The sequence below is a fragment of the Zingiber officinale genome, chromosome 9B (assembly GCF_018446385.1).
Source record: "Zingiber officinale cultivar Zhangliang chromosome 9B, Zo_v1.1, whole genome shotgun sequence".
NCBI lineage: Eukaryota > Viridiplantae > Streptophyta > Magnoliopsida > Zingiberales > Zingiberaceae > Zingiber > Zingiber officinale.
In genome coordinates, this window is record NC_056003.1 from 103,732,946 (window position 1) to 103,750,288 (window position 17,343).

The 17,343-nt window shown below is 40.4% G+C and overlaps 2 protein-coding genes across 2 annotated transcripts; both read left to right on the forward strand.

The window, feature by feature from the left end:
• The first annotated feature begins 6,968 nt into the window (after window positions 1–6,968).
• Window positions 6,969–13,759, forward strand: LOC122025431 (nodulation protein H-like). Its single transcript, XM_042584239.1, has 6 exons — window positions 6,969–7,296; window positions 7,887–8,122; window positions 8,196–8,454; window positions 12,810–12,989; window positions 13,097–13,252; window positions 13,338–13,759. Exons 1-6 carry the CDS (start codon window positions 7,264–7,266, stop codon window positions 13,509–13,511), a joined length of 1,038 nt encoding a protein of 345 aa, XP_042440173.1. The 5' UTR covers window positions 6,969–7,263; the 3' UTR covers window positions 13,512–13,759.
• Window positions 13,760–15,321: 1,562 nt separating this feature from the next.
• On the forward strand, window positions 15,322–17,037 carry LOC122022358 (glucose-6-phosphate/phosphate translocator 2, chloroplastic-like). The gene is made up of 5 exons (XM_042580322.1): window positions 15,322–15,917; window positions 15,990–16,215; window positions 16,284–16,506; window positions 16,576–16,789; window positions 16,860–17,037. The coding sequence occupies exons 1-5, from the start codon at window positions 15,426–15,428 to the stop codon at window positions 16,869–16,871; spliced, it is 1,167 nt and encodes a 388-aa protein (XP_042436256.1). The 5' UTR covers window positions 15,322–15,425; the 3' UTR covers window positions 16,872–17,037.
• The last annotated feature ends 306 nt before the right edge of the window (window positions 17,038–17,343 follow it).

Consider the following 17,343-nt stretch of genomic DNA (forward strand, 5'->3'; position numbering starts at 1 on the left):
TTTTGTACATCAACGCTGTAAGATGCCTCTCCACCTAGAAGAGATTTGTTAGTACGCTTTTCATCTGCCTTGGATTAACAACCTCCCCGGTTGTAACCAAGTAAATTATGAGCCTCATCCTTTCTGTTTTATTTACTTACTCTTTATACGCAAGTGTTAGTTTAAGAAGCCGAGAAGGGTTGTGCTTTTTATTTTTGCAGGCTATTGAACCCCCTTCTAGCTGGCCGCCGCGATCGAACAGTAGATTGGTCGAATAAGGTCGAGCAAGTTCAGCCAGACAAAGAGTCGACTGGGTGAGAGGCTGGCTAGGCGAGCAGACAGGCCGAGCGAGAGGTTGGTCGGGCTAACAGACAGGCCGAGTGAGAGGCCGGTTGGGAGAACAGGTAGGCCGAGCGAGCAGGTGTTGGTCGAGCGAAGAGGCTAAGTGGGCGAGCGGAGAGGCCGACCGGGCAGACGAAGAGGTCGACCGAACTGACGAAGAGGTCAACTGGGCGGATGAAGAGGTCGACCGGGTTGAGAATCTCAGGCTGCCAGTAGGGTTAGTTTCTGCTAATTGCTGAGTACAGACCGAGCTTCGAGTCCAAGCAGCAAAGTCCAATAGGACTTAATGGCTGGGTGGGCAAGGCATAGATTGGCTGAGTAAGGCCGAACAAGTTCTGCAAGACAGAGAGCCGATCGGGCGAGCAGACAGGCTAGGCGAGAGGTCGGTCGGGCTAACAAACAGGCCGAGTGAGAGGTTGGTCAGGAGAATAGGCAGGTCGAGCGAGCTGGTGTCGGTCGAGCGAAGAGGCCGAGTGGGCGGACGAAGAGGCGGACCAGGTCGACGTAGAGGCCGACCGGGCGGACGAAGAGATCGGGCGAGCTGACTGAGGCCTACAATTGACGTAGTTTCCTTGAAACAGATTCACCCTACCTTCAACAGTGCTTTAAGGTTTACTTGGGTCGTATGTTTCTCAGGATACAACGGTTAACCGTGATTCCACCAAGAACTGGTGGTCACAGCGAACTGAGTAATACCCGACGATTATCATGGGCACTCCGCCGAGCAGTAGTTGCACGATAGAGGAAGAGGGAACACAGGTGGAGAGCTTCCGCTTTCTGTGTGTCAAAACCTATTATCACAGCCTCCTTATATAGGAGCTCAGATCAATGACATCTTTAATGATCGATTAATAACCATTACTAATGACCATTACTTGTCGAGCTATGAAACGCCAGCGTTTTGCTTGGTCATTTTGTTTCTGCATTAATCTTACTTTAATGCATCCGTTACACAAGAAGCAAAAGGTTTATGAGGCAAAATGTTAGTTATTCCACTTGGGCAAATTTTGTCCCGACCGGTCCGGCATTCGGCGCATACAGGTCATGCCTACACACGAGTTAACATGGTTCAGTGCAATCCGGGCCCTGGATTTGCACCCCCCCTGCGCACCCACACGTGAGAGAGAGTCTCTCCCCATGCATTTGTCCACATCCTTAATGCATGTGAATCAATATAAACCAACTAACATGCCATGAAACTCCCAACGTGGGATTAAAGTCTCATTCATAATGGAGTCTCTTTCTTCTTCCACCTCTTCTCCATTCACATCACTTATATCCAACAACATCTTCATTATATGGATCAAAGAATGCATTGCCATCACAACCTTCTCTGTAGTGATCAGTGGCATCATACATGGCTTCTTCAGAGGTGGTAGAGGACTTAGATAGGGGGACCACTATCGCCATATATTTTCGGCATATGTATGAAGTACCTCTCTCGTTCCTTAGCACAATGCACTATTAGGTCAGATTTTCATTTCCACCCAAAATATGAGCATCTAAGGATAACACATCTAGTATGTGTAGATAACTTGCTACTTTTATCCCGTGGAGATGTGGCATCAGTGACACAGCTAGTTGACTGTCTATCACAGTTTGCTCAGATGGTCGACGTCACAGCCAATCTAGCTAAATCTAGCATCTATATGGTAGGGATAGATACTCCCATACGAGAATGACTGCTTTCTATTACAGGATTTAGATAGGGGATATGCCCTTTAGATATCTAAGGATCTCCATAGCCTCTCAGAAATTGAAGATCTCAGATTATAGCATATTGATGGACTCTCTCACCAGGAGGATCAATTCACGGTCAAAGAACACCCTATCTTATGCTGGGAAAGCCCAACTTATATTATCAGTCCTCCAGGGTGTAGAATACTATTGGATATACCCATACTGCCCCTTCCAGATGGAGTTATAGAGCTTATGTACAATATCTGTAAATTTTTTATATGGACTACAAAGCATCCTCCCATAACATGATTGAAACGTGTCAGTTGAAGAAAGAATGTGGTCTTGGATTGAAGAACTTAAAGGCATGGGTCCTTGTGTTATTGGCAAAGGTTCTACGGAGTATTCAAGAGAAGCAAGACTCATATGTAGATACGATGGGTCAAGGTCAGCCCTAGATTTTGAAGGTTCTGGTGTAAAAAAAAGATCCTTATATTTATATAAAAATAATAATAATATCGATACTATAAAAATAGTTTTATTAATAGAATAAGGATTTTATCATAATAAAAAGTGATCAAACAAACTAATTAAGTAATCTAAAATCATTTTTCATTTAATCATGCACCAAGCTAAATGAACATAAATCAAACAAGAAAGCTCTACCTAAATTGAAGCCTCGAAGGGTCTAAGCGCGTGTGTAGTGTCAGTGGGTGTCGGTGGTGACGCAACAATGCAATGACGACGACACTGAAAATCACAATGTGGGAACTAGGAAGGTGGTTGTCAAAGTGGGCGAAAGGGAAGAGTTTGAGGGTGAGACAGGGAGCAAAAGTGAATTTAGGGTTTAGGAAGAAATAGGAAAAAGCAAAGGGAGAAAAGATATGATCGAGCTCCCTTCCATGGGTATTTCTCTCTTTTATTATTGGCACTTTTACAAAAAAAAAAAATCTACAATCTTTTTAGATTTTATAATTAGATCTTTTTAAATTAATTTTTTATTCAATAAATACCAATATTTTTTTTACTAATAGAAGTCGGGCTCTTCCCAAGATGGAGCCTTGTGCGTCGGCCACACCTTGACCACCCTAGGGTCGGTCCTGCGATGGGTACACCATACATATTTACAGAATGTGGGGGTATGGGAGTGACAAGTCAGACGGATGGATTTCTCACTCATAAAAAAGGTATTGCACATTATAAATAGTATCTTGGTAGCTGCAAGTAATCTATAGGTTGTAGGGCAAACCCTAGCTACATGGTTGAGTCATAGGAAGGGGGGTGTCCAAAAGACTTATGACCACTTCAGAGATGTGAGGCCCAAAGAGCCATGGGTAATAAAGACAATTTGGTTGAAAGATCTTCAACTGAGTCATACTTTCACCTTATGGCTGCTAGCACATGGGGCAACTCCTTGCACGCACCCGATAGGAGTACCTGGAGGACAAACGGTGCATTTTCTGTAGACAGGAGGAGGAGACACTAGACCATGTGTTTTTCAGATGTTGTCATGTCTGCCAACTTTGGGGGAGGGTCAGAGCTTGGCTATTGATGCGTCTGAAGATGGCCACAAATTGGTGTATGCTGCGCATATTTAGACTTCAGTATCAGGGGATTCCACCTTAACCAAGGCACACTACCTCGCTATATTTGCATTGGTGCATCATGTTTGAAGGGCGAGGAAACACAACATGTTTGAGGGGATGCCATTTGGTGCGGAGTTTATCTTCGGGAATATACATATCCATGTTTACAGGACACTTGACATATACTCAGATCATGTACTCAGGCAAATGTGACATATTTTGGGGGCATGGAAGTTTTTAATTACTGTTCCATTATATACTCATCATACTCTTTACACACTCATACATTCCCCCTTGGAAGCATACACTTTTCTATTCATTTAGGTTAGCTAAGATGGTGAGGACATGCATTTTGGTAGTCTAGGAGTAAATCCATTTGGTAACACATAGACAGAGAACATGTATTTTGTAGTTGATAGATAGCATACATGTAGATAGAGAACATGCATGTAGATAGGATTCCACTAGACCCCTAGACAATTTGGGAGACCACATCCTACATACGCATGAAGTTTTGTAACCAAGCTCACGTTGAACATTTTGTTACTTCACATAGAGGTCTGGAGAGCGCACACTTCTTTTATTTTACATTGTATAGAACTTGGGATGTTACTTAAGGTTGAGTCCGTGTTAGCCCTAAGTAAGTGCCCTCGGTCAAAAAAAAAAACCTTAATTGGTACCTAATTTGGAGGCTTGAGGCATCTTGACAGCATGGATGTAGCTTCATTAGCTTTGGTTGGAGCATCATGTTGGGAGGAGTACATACATCTATGTGAGAGTGTGCATCTTGAGCTTGTGAGTGAGAGATGAGCAGAGTCAACCCTAGAGCAGTCAAGGTGGGGTTGGTGCATAGGGCCCCGCCTGAGGCGAGGCCCTCTTTTTAGTAATTGTTTTATAAATATTTTTTTTAATACAATGACTAACAAAATAATCTCATGTTCATTGAAAAAATTAAATTTAAAAAACTTAATTATAAATTCTAAAATATTATAGATTTTTTTAAAGTTTCCAAAAAAAAAGAAAAACATTCATGAGCGGACCTTATCTTTCTCCTTCATCGAACTTTTCCTATTTCTGTCTCCCTAAATCCTAATATTATTGAACCCACTTTTGCTCACTCGCAGACCCTTCACCCACGCTGATAGCTATCATCGCCACCTTCCTAGTTCTCACATTGTGATTTCCAATACCATCATTGTCACATCATCGTGTTTCGTATTGTCGCTTTTCCTATTTTTATAGTATCAATTTTATTATTTTTTATATGAATATGAAATATCCATTTTTTTCACCGGGCCCTTTAAAGTCCAAGGTCGGCATTAGAGATGAGATTATATACAACTTGAGATGGTGAGGAGTGAGAGTATACCACCAGATTGCGAGAGTATACCACCAGAGTGTGAGAGTATGTATACATTGGTGAAGATTTAGGTGAATAAATTCACCTTGAATGATCTATCTAGTTTGTAGTAAATATCTCACTGTAAAGATGTTCCAAATCCGTTTTTGATTAAGGCTTTACCAAAAAGCCTATGAGGGTGAATAGATTTATTAGAATGATCTATCTAGTTCGCAATAAATGGCTCACGGTAAAGACATTATAAATTCGTTGATAGCTGACCACTTACTAAAAGTGTGCAAGGGATGGTGATAGTGACTTATGTGCAGTTGACGCTGTTGGTGAGGACATGACTCATAACTTGACTCATAGGATGCTGAGATGCGAGCTTATTCACATCCTTCGGCTTCATTTTTGGTCGCATTGGAGACCCGATGAGCTATTTCCAGAGGAAGATGGATAGTAAGGACAACAAGTGAGGATACTGGTTGTATGCGACATGGCAAAGATGGGTGGCGACTGTTTGACATCGATGGTAGAGACCGATTGATGCTTGATCTCTTGTGGTTTGTACGGAAGATAGGGGATCAACTGGAGCACATTTGATGGTATATGCGATGAAAGAGTTGGAACACATGAGAGCACATGTGTGTTGTAACTCAGAGACCCTCTCAAATTTGACACTTCGTCAAAGATGACACAAGGGGGAATTTATGGTCACTATATGATTGTGCATACTTTTGATAATATATATTTACTCTTTTCTAAAAAAATTAAAAATAAAGGATTGAGTTGATTAAAATATTTAAAATGTCTTTTAAATGGTTGTATAGACTCAACTTAATGCTTGTAGATGATCGATTATGATTTTTTTTATGTGTCTAATTTTTATGATACAATTAATCTTGAAGGGCATTGACCCGACCCTATAGAGTTTCCCACCAATCTTAAGGTAAATCATGGAAGTGTTGAAACAAGTCGTCAGCAATGGAACCCCACAGTCTTTGCGTCCCTGTAAGACTGCCCAATGTCGAATCAGTACTTCACTTGCGAAGGCAAACTCGTGAATTTTTTCCACCCAAGGGTACTTTGTGTTGGGTTACAATGGTTGCAAACAAAGTTAGACATTGAAAACATAATGTGTGGAACTCCGCAGTCTTTGTCGTCCCTGTAAGACCGTCCAATGCCAAATCAGTACTTCACTTGTGAAGGCAAGCTCGTGAATTTTTTCCACCCATGAGTATTTCATGTTAGGTTGCAATGGTTACAAATAAAGTTCCACATTGAAAACACAATGTCAACAAAAGTCTCCTTTTCGGTAGAGTCCAAAAATAAAACCATGAGAGCTTAGGCCCAAAGTAGATAATATCATACCATTGTGAAGATATCTTAATTCTTTGTCTTAACAATTAGTATTAGAGCTCGAACTGCCGGAAGGACTAACCGTCGACTGTGTACAAGACCTCTAACGAAGGAAGTGGGGCTCTCATATCTGGATCAAGACCACTAGATTCCTGACAGAGAAGTTCTAGTTGCGGCTAGACAAGAAAGTCCTAATAGATCGGGTGAATCAAGGGACAAGGAAGTCCTAGTAGTTCGGTTGAATTGAGGAGAAAAAAAATCTTGGTAAGTGAAGAATCAGATGACATCAAGCGGATAGACTTGAAGAGGAGGTCCTTCATTTGAGGGAGGATTGCTGGATTGCAATAATTATAAATAAAGTCTCATATTATGGTAAAGGAAATATATCTCCATTAATATAAATCTTTTTAGGTAAAATTTAAAATTAAAATTACGAGAACTTAAATTTAAAATAAATAAGATATCTTAATTATTTAGGCCATCCCATCCATATTTTTCCATTAAATTTAGTGCTACTGGAGGATCAAATCGTGACATTCTTTTTTAGCTACGTTATACCTTAATCGTTGGGTCATATCCGTGGCGGCACATATCTAAAATATTTAAAAGAAAGTGGGTGGTTTAGTAAATTGCCGTCATTTATTTGTCCAAATATATCTCCATTACCGTGGAAGCCGTCAAGCCGGCTGTATGAATCCATTTCACTAAAATTGGAAGAAAAAAAAAAGGAGAGTGAGAGGAAGACAGAAAGTGTCTCGAATTTATAGAAAGCGCCAGCATTTTTGATCCTGACGGAGGAGGAAACGGGAGGCAGGGATCGGGATTGCCAAATGCAACCCTAGGGCGAGTGACTTGGTTCGTGAAGGTGGGCGTTGGGGGCGGCAGATTGAGCGACAGGAGGAAGAGGAAGGATGGACGAAGTGGTACGATCTCTTTCCTAGACGCGTCGTCATTGAGGTCGTCGCGGTAACCGGAAGGATGGTGGTGGCCGACTCCAACTCTTTCAACAAGGTGATTCGTCCTCCCTCTTCTTGTTGACGCTTCGATCCGTTTGCTATTTTTTGATCTAAAAATCTAAATGAAATAAGCCGTGTAATCGAACGATTATTTGTTTTCGAGCTGAAAGTGGGCATTCTTTTTGGGTTTAAACTGGCGAAGGAAATGTGAATTCTTTTTTAGGTTATTAGCAGTTTTTTTTTTTTTGCATAGCATCGATATCGAATGAATTTTGGTCATTGTTCTTTGATTTCCACACATGTTGATGCAACGAAGAATCATAACATCGTTCGAGACGGTGCTTGTCTTCCTTTGAGGCCTGAAATTCTTTTCGGCCTCAAGATTTATTAGATTGGTCCGTATCTTTCTTTTTGTTCCACTTGTCATGATTTCTACATTGTTAAAACTCTCTGTAGCGTTTCGTCTCCCCTTCCTTTTCACTAGCTCCTAAATAATGCATATTAATTTTGTTCAACGATCATATGAATTTCAAATGAAAGATATAACGATCCAATGAACTGAGATCAAATCTATGTCTATATAATTTGTATTCATAAAACATGCGAACTTATTGGAATAGTTTCCTATGAACCATCTCTCCACAGGAAACGCTGATAATCAGGCATCCAAAGAAATATCCACTTAAGTTATGGGTAGCAGTTGTGGGATTATTCATGTTAAGTGGCATCTACATATTCTCCCTATGTCTAAAGCAAAGAGGCTTCCTAGTTATACCGAACCAAGTGAAGCTGAGAGCAAGGAAACAATCTTGTCATGATCCTAGCACCCTACATTTGGAGCCTCAATATCTACATTATCCAGAGCCTACATCTTACAACAGGTAATGAAGTGTGATTGTTGCAAAAAACTTCTTATCAGCTCCCTGTCTGATGGACACTTGATTTTTGTTGCAGGAATGAATGTGCTTGTACACCTGTTAGATTCTTTGCTATTTTGTCAATGCAGAGATCTGGAAGTGGATGGTTTGAGACATTATTAAATAGTCATGTTAATATCAGTTCAAATGGTGAAATTTTTTCTGTGAAAGAGAGGAGGAGCAATATTTCTTCTATCACACAGACACTCGATAAAATCTATAATTTGGATTGGCACAGTAGTGCATCTAAAAATGAATGTACTGCAGCTGTTGGTCTGAAATGGATGCTTAACCAGGTAAAAATGCTATATGACATGAACTGTTAGCATGTCTAGTTTAGATAAACTCCTTAACAATATAATCATTTTTGGTTTTATAGCTTTCTTAGATTCAGCCGAAGTGCAACATTCAATGAAGTTACAAAGTCCTGTTCATTTGGCTAGAGGCTCATTTCATCTAATTCTGACTTGATTACTTCTATAATAAGTTAGCTTGTTGTGCATTCATTTTTTTAATCCATCTACCCTTTTGCCATTTCAAATTGTAGAACTAGGGTTTCAAGGGAACAAAGTTACATCACTGCAAATTGATCCATCAAAAACAACCATGTTAGTTCTAACTATTTTAGGTAGTTTTAGTAAAGCTTATTCCTATATTATTTGTAGATGGAATTGTATTTATTAATGGGAGTAAAAAGGTTGATGTATTTGGGATGAGAAAGATGGATGAGTGAAATTACTAGAATGTATATAAAAGACACTAATTTTTTTCTGTGATAGTGAATTGACACTGAATGAGAGAAACTAGGTTGAGAGTTGAGACAATATGAACATGTTAAAAGATGACTAACAAATTCTACAGTCAGAAGAACCAAAACTATTAGAGACCAAAGGTGTAAGGGGTAAAGAATGACCATAAAAATCATTGACTTAGACAATATAATGAAAAATGATTTAATTAATTTGAATATTACTAGTGTTATAGCTTTGCATAGATATCAATGGAGGATAGGGTTATGTAGCTAAGTCAAATAATTGCGATAAACACAAGCGATGTTGTTGATGATGAAGAATATTATCCTCCATGACCTTATGCAGGCTATATCACTCATGTGGCTTGATTGTTTATGTTTATTTTGTTTCCCTTATGAGGATGATGGCAAAATTTGTGGTGAGATCATGTGATTTTCAGATTTGACTGCGTATGAGATGATTTATCTTTTCCATGACACAACTTGAAAAGATATGGATTTACCTAATTTTTACATCTTTGTTTATTCGTCAAAATTTTTCACTCCCTTGGGTTTTGGAGGAAGCTCAAAGAGAAATATACATTGGAAAGTAAGGTCTTTATGCTGATGTATGTTTAAGTCAGGATCATGCACTTTTATCTCTATATGGTTCTCTGGTTTATGAAATATCCCATGTGTGATATGGTTTACACTAATCATGGCTAGTGATGTGGTGGTCACTATAGTGACCAAGCACCATAGAATATTCTATCAATATTTTTTAGCAGAAGGTTTTATGATATGCTAATTAACTATATAATCTACAATGTTTCCAATGTGTTCTATTGTAAATCAAATTGAACTTGTGAAGTCTGTACCTTAATGTTGATTTTTGCCTCAATGCTATGGCAATTCCATTATCTTATTGCATTTGCAATTCAACTTCAGACTAACTGGAATCCCAGTGAAATATGTTAACTTTACTACATGTGATTCTTGCTTCTTAATTTTTAATCTTGAGACAACTAGTTAGTGTTGAACCTGTATGGTTGAGTTTGCGCGTCATACAAACGTAGCGTCCTATTAAGCTTAGTTAAAGTATTACCTAGTTATGTTCGATCATGCTGCACCACTGTCAGACTTTTTTGCTCACATACCAGACATAAGTTGTAGTTTTGGTTTCTTGTTGCATGGAAATCTGATAACAAGTTTATTCTACTGGCTGATAATTCCTGGAAGTAGAGGATTGTTTACCGACCAACCTTAAGATGCTTGAAGATAATTTAATTCCCTAGAAAAATGTTTTGGCAATATTCATCTTAAGAAAAACTGAAAAAGAAACTAATGGGCAAAGTTGTGGGCATCTGGTGGACTATTACAGAGAGGCTAAACCCTTTTCTAAGTCAACTCGAATTTGATCTAATGCAGGAGTTGACCAACTTCTGTTTGAGGAAATGCTAAGAATACGAGATATATCTATATCCATGCAGTTGTGAGAAACTCTAAAGTTGTTATCTCACCAAATCAACAACCAATTAGGAATATGACCAAAGAGTCCTATAGTCTGTGGTAACTTCTTAATTTAGCAGACTTTACCATTTGAAAATGGCAACTAAGGTTGCTTGGAAAAAAGCTTTCCTTCCATCTCGCCAAATCATTGACAGGCCTTGGAATTCCCATTCCAGTTTGCCAAGCATTGCCGGGTTGAATATTTTTGAGTGCATCTGCAAGATCTTATACAAATCAGAGATTCAAAATGTTAATCCTATTTTACTTATGCTACTACCAAGAGGGAAATGGCGATGGACTATATTGCCCTATCAGTCTATGCATTGTTGTGTATAAATTTCTGTCCCAGGCTTGAAAGGTAGTAGAAACTGTATGATGACTAAATTTAATCTTGAAAAGACTTATGACAAGTTTAATTGGAGTTTTATCAAGGATAATTTGATTCTTGTAGGTCTTTGAACACTACCTGAATTTAATTTTGGATAGTAAAATGCCTCTTTGGGTTCTCTAAAATGATGAACTAACACAGTTTTAACTTTTAAGTCTTCAAGGGTAGTTTGAAAAAGTTGCTAATCGTCCTCTTATTTGTTCATTCCTAGTCTTGAAAGTATCTCAATCTATCCGTGACAGTGCCTGAATGTTCAAGGAAGGTGTTTAATGTTAGTAGGACAAGAACAATTTTAGCTCATTTTTTTCTTGCGTACAACCTATCACATGCATATAACCGTCCCACGTGCTTGTCTTTTAAGTTACTTTCCAAATTTTTAGTGTCATCTGAGAAAAACTAAATCTGAGCAAATCTGTCATCTTTGTTCCATGGAACATGGTAAAGGAGTTGAAATTGTAAATAATACTAAACTGGATTCAAAGAAGTGATGAATACCATAAGTACCTAATACTTTGTACTTCATATGGTTCATGCACATATTTTGTATGGCAACTTGAGGCCTATTATACAAGACTAAAATCAAGTTCAAAGGTTGAGCTTCTAAAATATTGTAAATGGCAGGTTGCATCAAATTAATATAGTCAGTTGTTTCCATGTTTCTGAGCTTTCATATACATGCTCGTCTGTTTCCTTTTAACATCTTTAGTGCCATAGAGAAGTTGTTGACAATTCTTTTGGGGCAACATAGGTGAAAGAAGACAAATCCATTTGGTAGGATGGAACAAAATATTAGAAGATGGATAACTGGAGGACTCGTGTTCAAGTGTATAGTGAATTTCAATACTACTCTACTAGGCAAGCTATATAACAGGGTACTGTCTATTGGACAAAATGCTGAAGGGAAGTATAGGAATTTTGGACTGGGAATTAATAATCATCTTCGGCAGATTCACAAATTTGGTGTAATGTTTGCAGTACATAGAGGAAGATAGCTCTTGGTATTGTTTGGAAACTAGGCAATGGCATATCAACTAGTTTTTGACATGATTATTGGTTGAACAGAAGTGTGATCCTTACTATTTTAGATGTAACTACTACTATTCTTGCAAATTAATTTAGAATCTCAATTGCTGAGACAATTAATAATTAAGGATCATGGAATTGGGAAATTTTATACTTTCTACCATAATCAGCTTGGTTTTGATTACTTAAATGATTTGTCGACAACAAACTGATATCATGAATCTACTCCCCTTTTAGCCCGGCTTCAATTGGGAAATTTATAGCGCTAAGTTTGGTTGCAGTAATCATTTGGATGGCCAACCTTCAATATAGCGCCTTGGGGGCATCTATAAAGATCATAATGCTGCCTTTATTGATGTAGTTTTGTTATGTACAAGCCCACCGATCATTCTTGATGTTAAACAAGTTGGCCTTAATAATGCTTGGCAGATGACCTTAATAAGGGTTGTAGAGGTGCATTCTTTTATTTTGCTAATTAAGTTTCATGAATAAAAGTTTGGTTGGACTTGAGCTCCTTGTTGACCAAAAAATAGTATAAACCTAGAATGAGCCAATGGAACTTATTGATTCAGTCATTTGTAAGATGTTGTGTTAAACTAGAATATATTAGTTAGGAGTGTCAGCTGATCCTGATGCTTGTTGACATGCAGGCTATAGAACTTTGTTCAAACTTCTAACTAATGTTTCAGAAGGGACTTATTTTCCAGATTTCTGTCTCTACAAATCCATTAGAAGAACATAGTCATAATGCACCGAGAGACATGGTTGTGTTATAATATCACTGGTGACCAAGTTCCAAAAGATGTTAGAATTGGGAACAAACTTTTTTTTAAGATTTATTTAGTAGCTTTTCACCTTGAATATCATTGCCGACTTCTCTTTTGAGAACCAAACACTTGGCAATTTTAACAAGATATTTTTTGTTCCTATTTTGCATGTAGTTGTGCTGCCTCTGGTTAATCTTTTGTGTAATGTTTTGATAAGCTTACCTGCTCTTTCAGGGTGTCATGCAACATCACAAAAGCATAAACGAGTATTTCAATAAGAGAGGAGTTTTTGCAATGTTTCTTTTCAGAAGAAATCTACTCCGTCGTTTAGTTTCAATACTCGCAAATACTCATGATCGAAACGTGAAGCAACTAAATGGGACCCATAAAGCTCATGTGCATTCCAAGGATGAGGTATCCTGTTATTGTATATTTGTCCTACTTGAGAAATGTGTGAACTATAGAACCCCACATCTCCCACAAACTAGAATTTTAACAGTTGTTGCTTATACAATATGCAGGCGGACATTCTTGCAAAATATAAGCCCACAATCGATATAACATCATTGATCCCTGAACTAAAGCATGTCGATAAATTGGGTACTGATTCTTTGGGCTACTTCAAGAGCTCCCATCATATTATACTTTTTTACGAGGATCTTGTCAACAACAGGACTGTAAGTTCTCTATTGTTCTTCCTTGTAAATACATAACTTATTACACTTCAGGCCAGCTCAACTCTAATAGTCATTTGTTATGCAGAAGCTGATGGATGTTTTGGATTTCTTAAAACTGCCCAAGCAGAAACTTTTCAGCCGTCATGTGAAAATCCACAAGAAGCCATTATCTGATCAGATTGAGAACTGGGGTTCTGTCTACGCTACGCTGAAGGGAACACAGTATGAGTCTTTCCTAAACGCTGATTACCAATTGTAGGAACGTATCGTTAAGTTGTTGTAGATAAGTCTCTTAATTTTTTTTTTCCTTCCCTCTCTGAACACAAGCAGTGTTCACATCCAGCAATCTGTTGGATAAGTTTTGATCCTCTGATTCTCACAGATTCCTAGGTGATTTATTCATCTGTATATCATCCTAACTTTAAATGTTTTTTTAATCTAAATTTACTACGATTGATCGCTGGATCTTGATGGCTATTCAGATCATCATCTTTTCCAGTGACTTTACATTGTCCAAGAATCAATCTCTCGTCTGGTTTTTCTGTTCGTTGTACTGCACAGACTTGCAAATAGGGGTGTCAATTCGGGTGGGTCGGGTCGGGTTGAGTTTTTTTTTTTTTTTTAACCCAACCCGAACCCGACCCGAACCCGAGTTCAACCCAAAACACCTCAACCCGAACCCGAACCCGAACCCGACCAACCCGATCAACCCGAACCCGACCCATATAACTCGAAAATCCGATTCAAAACGACTTTTTTGGGCTATTTTCCCTATATCCGACCCAACCCGAAATTTTTTTGCTCTCCAAACCTCCACCCCGCACCCGACCCGAACCCGAAAATGCCCAACCCGAACCTGATTTTTTTCGGGTCGACTCGGGTTGGGTCGTCGGGTCGGGTTCATTTTTGACACCCCTACTTGCAAACACCACAATGCAATCATCCGAAAAAGCAGTAATCAAAAGACCTGACCCGACGACCCAACCCGAGTCGACCCGAAAAAAATCAGGTTCGGGTTGGGCATTTTCGGGTTCGGGTCGGGTTCGGGTTGGAGGGTTGGAGAGCAAAAAAATTTCGGGTTGGGTCGGGTTGGGTTCGGGTTGACCCGGGTTGACCTGGGTTGGCTTAAATATAGGATTTTGTGGGTTTTTTTGGGGTTAAATCAAATTTTATTTTAAAAATTTAGATGTTTTAATGTATGTTTGTATGATAATGATGGAGTATTGAGATAAAAGTGAAGAATTATAGGGAAAATAGCCCAAAAAAGTCGTTTTGAATCGGATTTTCGAGTTATATGGGTCGGGTTCGGGTTGATCGGGTTGGTCGGGTTCGGGTTCGGGTTCGGGTTGAGGTGTTTTGGGTTGAACTCGGGTTCGGGTTGGGTTAAAAAAAAAAAAAAAAAACTCAACCCGACCCAACCCGACCCGACCCACCCGAATTGACACCCCTAACAAGAAGGAATCCACTGTGTTCCGAAACAAAAATAAAGAAGAAACAAATCTATTAATTCACTAACGACGAACTAAGGATCGCACGCAAGATTGGCTTCGACGGACTCGTTCGAAAAGCATATGCATGGTTAAACACGGTCCGCGAGTTTGAGTTCACTTGGGCTCCCGTTCCGTGTCCCATCAGCCGGGGGAAGAGGACGCCAACGGCATGGCGCAGCGCCAGCGGAGCTATCGGCTGCGAGGGAGATAGCGACGCTGTCGCCGGCGTGGGCCGTCGTCTCCTTCCTTTCGTTGCGCCTCCAACACGTGCTGCACGCCGTGCCGTCAGCTGCTCTGCGTCTGCGTGCTTCCTTCCGAAACAGAGTGTGATTTCATCGTATCGTTATTTGGGAATTAATTATATAAAATAGTGAATCGATCAAATATGAAAACAATTGAAAAAGTAAATGCGAATTTTTCGTCACTCTACTTCGACATGTCAGATTTTTATGCGGGTTTTTCCAATAAAATTGGAGACCGTTCCACTGTGGATGAAAAAGGCTTCTTCTTTTTTTTCACAAATATCGTAACCAATTCCAAATTTTGTTTGAGGAATCGCGTTCGCCTTCTTCCTATAAATACCCGTCGCCTCTTCTCTCAAAGCCCCAAGTGCCGGATCGCAGATTTCCTTCGCTGATTCTGTCCGACGCCTCAAACTTGTGCCTTTGATCATCATTGCGAGGATGATTTGCTCCGTCCGAGCTGCTTCTTCCTTGTCCGTCGTCGCCGCGGCGTCGTCCAAAGCATCGATGGCTCCGACGCCGCGATTCAGCGTGCCACTTCGCTCCTCCCAAAATCCAAGTTCTCGCCTTAACTCTGATAGGCCCCTTTACCTGGCCACTCGCCACGGATTCGGCTCCGAAAAGCCTCGGCGGTCGTCATCGGAGACCAATGCGTACGAGGCAGACCGGAACCCGTCCATCTCCTTACCGGACCAGGACGAGCTCTCGGCCGCGTCTCAGAGACTCAAGATCGGCGTCTACTTCGCTACGTGGTGGGCGCTGAACGTGGTGTTCAACATCTACAATAAAAAGGTGCTCAACGCCTTCCCCTACCCTTGGCTGACCTCGACTCTCTCCTTGGCCGCTGGATCCCTCATCATGCTCGCCTCCTGGGCCGCTAGGGTTGCCGAGCCGCCCAAGACCGACTTGGATTTCTGGAAATCCCTAGCTCCGGTAAGTAATTCTGAATCTTCCACCTTCCTCCGCGATTGAATTCCAACAACGAAGACTCTCGATCGGTTGTAGGTGGCATTGGCGCACACGATTGGGCATGTGGCAGCCACGATAAGCATGTCGAAAGTGGCAGTTTCCTTCACCCACATAATCAAGAGCAGCGAGCCGGCTTTCAGCGTCCTGGTGTCGAGGTTTCTTCTCGGAGAATCTTTCCCTATGCACGTCTACCTCTCCCTGCTCCCCATCATCGGTGGCTGCGCCTTGTCTGCCCTAACGGAGTTGAATTTCAACATCACCGGTATGCCATCGGAATAAAGTTTCCATTTTTCTTGTTGATCCTTATCACGCTGTCTTCTTTGTTTACAGGGTTTATGGGGGCGATGATATCGAACCTCGCATTTGTTTTTAGGAACATCTTCTCGAAAAAGGGAATGAGTGGGAAGTCTGTCAGCGGGATGAACTACTATGCCTGCCTCTCTCTGTTCTCCCTGTTGATTCTCACTCCATTTGCAATTGCTGTGGAAGGTCCCAAACTGTGGGCAGCCGGTTGGCACAAGGCAATCTCACAGATCGGCCCCCATTTTGTCTGGTAAGCAAGCACGAAATTTGTAGTCTTTATTCGAATTCGAATTTGAGTTTTTCTTTGTTTTGATTGCAGGTGGGTGGTCGCCCAAAGTGTGTTCTATCACTTGTATAACCAAGTATCCTATATGTCATTGGATGAGATCTCCCCCTTGACATTCAGCATTGGAAACACCATGAAGAGGATCTCCGTCATCGTCTCGTCGATCATAATCTTCCACACCCCTGTCCAGCCCATCAATGCCCTCGGCGCCGCCATTGCTATTCTCGGAACGTTTCTGTATTCTCAGGTAGACTCTTCCCTTGAATTCTACCCAAACTAGTATATCAAACTAAATATGTGCATCTCGTCTGTTGCAGGCCAAGCTGTGAATGGAGTATTAGCAGCGAAGAAGGTTTGGTTTGCCCCATAATAACTGGACGACGACTGCGATTCTAATCAATACCAGAATCATCGGTCGATTTTCCGGGTGGCAGCGATCATCTGTATAATATTAATGCTAGAGATATTTGTGGATGGAAGTTTAGAGGACTGTGCAAAATTTTGTGCCTCATGTTTATTTGCTTGCATTATTTTGATTGTCTTGCATGTGTTTCTATTGTCTTTTTGCAGTGGATTTGCCTATTTCATAGAACATCCAATTGATTGTCTTGCTGTCGAATGCTGTCGAATCGCAGGGTTTTCAAGGTGTAAATCCTTGGACCCTGTATATTTCACCTCACTACTACTTATCCGTTCGGTTATCGTGATTTATCTCTCTCGTGATAACTTGGGGTCGGGTGCGACGGAGACATTGGAGACGAGCGATTTCATCTTTTACCTCATGAGGGATCAATCACCGTT

What these genes read in the sequence shown, in the direction of transcription:
- LOC122025431 (XM_042584239.1), top strand. Translation starts at nt 7,264, where the DNA reads ATGGTGGTGGCCGACTCCAACTCTTTCAACAAG. An exon ending in TGAAATGGATGCTTAACCAG is followed by an intron (nt 8,455 to 12,809) that starts GTAAAAATGCTA and finishes CTGCTCTTTCAG; the next exon opens with GGTGTCATGCAACATCACAA. An exon ending in ATGTGCATTCCAAGGATGAG is followed by an intron (nt 12,990 to 13,096) that starts GTATCCTGTTAT and finishes TACAATATGCAG; the next exon opens with GCGGACATTCTTGCAAAATA.
- LOC122022358 (XM_042580322.1), top strand. Translation starts at nt 15,426, where the DNA reads ATGATTTGCTCCGTCCGAGCTGCTTCTTCCTTGTCCGTCGTCGCCGCG. An exon ending in TCTGGAAATCCCTAGCTCCG is followed by an intron (nt 15,918 to 15,989) that starts GTAAGTAATTCT and finishes GATCGGTTGTAG; the next exon opens with GTGGCATTGGCGCACACGAT. An exon ending in GTTGAATTTCAACATCACCG is followed by an intron (nt 16,216 to 16,283) that starts GTATGCCATCGG and finishes CTTTGTTTACAG; the next exon opens with GGTTTATGGGGGCGATGATA.